The 5,823-nt window shown below is 39.1% G+C and overlaps 1 protein-coding gene across 1 annotated transcript; it reads right to left on the bottom strand.

The window, feature by feature from the left end:
- Positions 3,995 to 4,670, bottom strand: LOC109216790. The gene is made up of 2 exons (XM_019380989.1): positions 4,394 to 4,670; positions 3,995 to 4,254 (listed from the first exon to the last, which is right to left on the bottom strand). Exons 1-2 carry the CDS (start codon positions 4,668 to 4,670, stop codon positions 3,995 to 3,997), a joined length of 537 nt encoding a protein of 178 aa, XP_019236534.1.

Raw genomic sequence — 5,823 nt, 5'->3', positions numbered from 1 at the left:
TACTGAATACTGATGGATCCTTACCTTATTTGTTTTAACCGTGTATTTCAAAATTCTTCCCTTAATTAAAACCCCTATGTATTTACCCCTAATTGCCTACTTTGCACAAGATGTTTATTTAATTTCTTTCCTTAAATAATTTTACCGTTTGAGTCTGAATTCCTTAATTAAAGGAAATCTTGTATTGATTGATTTTTTTAATTGATATTCAGTTCCTTAATTGTTTTCTTACCTTGTTTCTGCATGTTCTTCATACTATAAATGCACGACCCTTTCATTGACATACACAAACAATCACTGATAGTCTTTCTGAACCTACACTTATACTCAAAAGTATTCTCTCTTGTTTGCTTATACTATGGCCTATTACAAGACTTGTTGCTTGCTTTCTCTCTATTTGTTTCTTTGAAACTGGTATGTCCTGATTTAAGTTTCAGCACCACAACAATGTGTTTATTTACTGCTTTTGTATCCCTGTTTACTGCTTATGTATAGTTCAACACTCATTCTAGTTTATTAATTTCTTTCTGCCTGTTCTATTATGAATCCCAAACCCCTGCCCCCTATGTGTTTAAGCTATGGTTTGAGCCATGGCAATATGCAATTTATTGTCCGTGAATTGAACTTGATCCCCTGGGGATCTTAGCCTCTAACAGTATGTATTCTGGCAGGCTTGTAGGTGTGCTAGCACTCCCCATTGTTGGGCATGCCTAAAGTATGCCTTTGCCTAAGTGACAGGCTCTTTACAATCCCCTATTCCCCTGAATCCCCTTGTGTGTGCTTATCTGTAGTTGATTCCCTCTTCCATTTCCCTTTTAGCATTCTGATCTGCACTTTCACACCTTCTTAGTCTTTAAGTTCTCCCCCCTCTTGTGAGCCTTGCCTTGGGACCCTTTGAGTTCCCTCTGAACTTGGACACTTAAGGGCTGGCCTTTCCACACTGCACTCATCACCTAATCTGGCAATATATTTGGGTGTGAGCATTGCCCGGAGACCCTTTGAGGCTCTTAGGGGACTTTGACACACTCAAATGGGAGAAAGGCTTTGGATCGTGATCTCATGGAGTTGGTTTACCTCATATTTCAGACATGAAGTCTGAATCAGGCTCGCCTTGGTTGTACTTTTATTTATATTTTTTCTGATGTATTTTTTTACTTTAATCTGGGCTGTAATAATTTGTAATAAACTCTTGGGGATGGTTAGTGAAAAGGGACGGGTAACTATGTATGCAAAAAGAGTAGATATCATGCCTATAGGAATTTTGAATTCTGCATATGCACATAGAAATCATGCCTATAGGTCCTTTGAATTATGTATAGCCATCATTCACATAGAAATCACGATCATAGGACTACTACATCCATATAGAAATCATACTTACAGGATTATCTAAATCTGTACGTTCAATGCACCTAGATATCATGTTCATAGGTCTTAAATAAATTTTTGTTATCATGTTCATAGGTCATAAACAAATTTCGCACCTAGACATCATGTTCATAGGTCTTAAATAAAATTCAGCACCTAGATATCATGTTCCTAAGTCTTAAAACAAGTTTTCTGCATTTTATACCATGTTCAATATCATCTACACGTAGAAAGCATGCCTATAGGAACTCCTAATCGAATCTGAATCGCCTCATTCACATATGGAACTAAAATCAACAACAACAGGTACTATTAGCGGTAGAACTTATAATCTTCGTCAAAAATGGCTTTTCTTTTAACAATTTGATTCCTCTTTTAATCGGTATATGTCCAGTTCAAACCCTGTTACTTCGTTCTGAAATCAATAGATACCATGCCTATAGGATCCTTGTCCAACACTTAGGCAAGCCTTAGGGTAAAAGTTATAAACTGAATCAGTTTTATTAATTACAACCAGCAGGCAGGCCTGATTCGGGCTTCTTATCTGAATTATGTAATAAATCAGTCTTCCTCAACCTTCAAGTTATTTCACGTTTAGTATTCAACCGGACCCTAAACAGTACATGTAAGTCATGCTAATTACGTATTTCTTTGTTGAAAGGGGGTATATTTGAGCCTTTGCTTGTTATGTGCTTTCCCCCAACTTGTTATACGTGTTTTGTATGTCGCCTTAGAATTTTCCCCTTTGAAACCACAAATAAGCCTAACATCCCTTCCCTTTAGGATTAGTATTCCTAATACCTCCGGAACTGATAGGATTGGGACGGGTAATAGCATGCAATAGGTAAACGAGACCATTCCGCGCTTTAATACCTTAACGGGGTGGGAAGGGTTGATATGGATATGACGACCACGCGATGATGTCACGTGTAGCCCCTCATTGAGGAGTGATTACCGGGCATTTTGTGGGGTGATCCATATTATTAATAAACCTAGGACCCCTCTCCCTTTATTCTTTATTTTTAATTTTTTTAGCTCTTTGTTTTTAAAATCAGCTTTTCTAATTATTCTTTCAAGCCTTGTTTACTTTCAAACCTTTATGTGATGAAATCCTCTCTTATTTGAGCCCTATTTGTTTGTATACTAATTGTATCCAAATTCACAATAATAGTCTGGCCGGGAACCACACTAGTGGATTCTGAGGGGTGCCTAACACCTTCGCCTTAGAATAATGTCAAGCCCTTACCCAATCTCTGGTTACTCAAATCAAATCTCCTTGGTGTCCTAATGCACCCCGATCATTAGGTGGCGACTCTTCAAAGCGAACCCAAATTCCCAAAAGGAATGAGTTGTCCTCCCAAATGTTATAAACCCGATTTTGCGAGAAAAAGGGGGCGCGACAGGTTTCATACATGTTGACATTGTAAAACTAAAATTTCATCGAACTTTGATTTCTACTATCTTGAGCCATTAACTTTACTGTAATTTCTACGATTTTAATCCTTCAAAATTGATAATTTTTTTTATAAAATTAATTAATTAGAAAAATTTAATATTATAGCAACAACAACAACAACAAACCCGGTGAATTCTCACAAGTGGGATATGGGGAGGGTAAGATGTATGCAGCCTTACCCCTACCTAGAAAGGGCAGAGAGGTTGTTTCTGATAGACCCTCGGCTAAAGAAAGGATGCACTACTAAAAAACGGGAAAAACCGACCGCCAAAATCGACCGATGCTGATCGGTAATTGGCAAAAATTGACCGAAAGTCGACCGATTCGTTGCGGTCGGTAATCGCAAGGTCGGTAGAGCTAACCAACCAACTTTGGTCGGTATTTTTCGACCGATTTTGGTCGGTCAATTAAATTCCAAAAAAGAAAAAATTGCTGAAAAAACCGACCGAAGTCGGTCGGTATTTTAATTATTTAATTAAAAAATACACCATCTGAAAATCAAACTGGGGTCTGTACTATGGCAGGATACTATTCTACCACCAGACCATTGGTGCATTTTATTTTAAGACTGTCTTTTATTTCATTTATACTCTTTAATTGTATTTTTGCACGAAAATAACCCACCGATGTCGGTCGATTTTATTAAAAAATAAAATTACGGACGAATTCGGGTTTTTTTTAAAAATGACTGGCCGGATTAACCTATCGATTTGGGTTGGATTTTTTTAATAAAATTTATTTTAAATGAAAACCGACCAAAGTTGGTCGGTTTCTTGAAAATAAAAAATTGCGGAACACAAAAATAGTTTCCCACATTTTTGCACCAAAGAAAATCGATCAAAGTTGGTCAGTTTCGTAAAAAAATTAAAAAATAAAATATTTTGAAAAACCAACCTACGTCGGTCGCTTTTTTGGCCAGTTTTTTGATCAACCGATTCGCGATCGGTTTTTGCTGAATTTCTAGTAGTGATAAAAGAAAGTGAAGGCAGTAAGTAGTAATACCAACAAGATAAAAAGAGAAGGCCGAAGCCACGATAACGATTATATGCTAGATAATAATAATAATAATCTAAGAATAAAAGATAACATTGCAATACTAATGCTATCGAGCTGAGAATACAAGGGGAAACACTCGACTACCTACTAGCCTACGACACTAATCCTTGACCTCTATACCCTCCTATCAAGGGTCATATCCCCAGTCACCTCCAGCTGCACCATGTCCCGCCCAATCACCTCTCTCCAAGACTTTTTTGGCCTACCTCTATCCCTCCTCATATCCTCCAAGGCTAACCTCTCACACCTCCTAATAGGGGCTTCTGTGCTTCTCCTCTTAACATGCCCGAACCATCTCAACCTCGCCTCCCGCATCTTATCCTCCACGAGGGCCAAACCTACCTTATTCTGAATGACTTCATTCCTTATCTTATCTAACCTAGTATGCCCCACACATCCATCTCAACATGCTCATCCCAGCTACTTTCATCTTCTGGACATGGGAGTTCTTTACCGGCCAACACTCTGCCCCGTACAATATAGTCGGTCAAACCACTACTTTGTAGAACTTACCTTTAAGTTTCAATGGTACATTCATATCACACAACACACCGGAACATCCTCCGATACGATGCGTAACATCCTCATCAATCTCTTCATCACCTTGTATTATTGACCCAAGGTACTTGAAACTCCCTCTCTTAAAGATGACTTGTGTATCAGGACTCACATCTATGTCTGCTTCCTGGGTAACGTCACTGAACTTGCATTCCAAGTACTCCGTCTTAGTCCTGCTCACCTTGAAAACCTTTAGACTCAAGAGTCTGTCTCCAAATCTCCAGTCTCTCATTAACACCACCTCGTGTCTCGTCAATCAGAACTACATCATCTGAAAATTACATACACCACGGCACCTCCATTTGAATGTGTCGCGTCTATGCGTCCATCGCCAAGGAAAATAAAAATGGGCTAAGGGTTGATCTCTTATGCAACTCCATCTCAACTAGAAAGTATCCTAAGTCTCCTCTAGTTGTCTTTACCCGTGTCTTAGCTCCATCATACATGTCCTTAATTACCTTAATGTATGCTACATACACACCTTTAGCCCGTAAACACCTCCATAGTACCTCTCTTGGGACTTTGTAGCATGCTTTCTCTAGGTCAACGAACACATTATGCAAGTCCTTCTTCATTGTCCTATACCGCTCTACCAATATTCACACCAAATGAATGACTTCTGTAGTTAAACCACCGACATGAAACCGAATTGGTTTTGAGAAATAAACATATTTCTCCTCACCTTCCCTTCTACCATTCTCTCCCAAACTTTTATTGTATGGCTTAGCATCTTGATACACCTATAGTTATTGCAATTTTAGGTATCACCCTTGTCCTAAAAATAATGTTAAACAACCTAGAAAGTCATTTCAAGTCTGCCTTGACCGCACTCTTCTGGAATTTTACATGGATTTCATCTGGTCCCGTCGCTCTACCCATTCTCATCCTGCGCATAGCCCCCTCGACCTCCCCTAATCGTATGCGCCTACATTATCCAAAATCTCAATGACTCCTAGAGTGCTCCAATCCACCTAGTACAATGTTCCTATCCTCTCCTTCATTCAAGAGTTTATAAAAGTATGATTGCCATCTCTGTCTAATTTGCGCCTCTTCCATCAAAACTCTACCCTCCTCATCTTTTATACACCTCACATGATCTAGGTTACATGCTTTCCTTTTTGTTACTTTGGCCAGCCTGTACAACTTCTTATCCCCGCCTTTCTCCGCAAGCTCTTAATACAGATGTTCGAACGTCGCGGTCTTAGCCGTAGTAACTATTAACTTCGCCGCCTTATACCACTCCCTATTTTCCCTCTTCTCCACCTCATATATGCTTTCTACTAGCTTCACATATGCCGCTTTTTGGATTTCACTTTTCCTTGGACCTCTTCATTCTACCACTACTCCTCCCTGCGACCACATGAGAAACGGTTTGAGACTCCTAA

Source organism: Nicotiana attenuata, chromosome 2, assembly GCF_001879085.1.
Source record: "Nicotiana attenuata strain UT chromosome 2, NIATTr2, whole genome shotgun sequence".
In the NCBI taxonomy this organism is placed as follows: domain Eukaryota; kingdom Viridiplantae; phylum Streptophyta; class Magnoliopsida; order Solanales; family Solanaceae; genus Nicotiana; species Nicotiana attenuata.
Note: the sequence above shows the minus strand (reverse complement) of the source record. Positions and strands in the feature narration are given on the sequence as shown.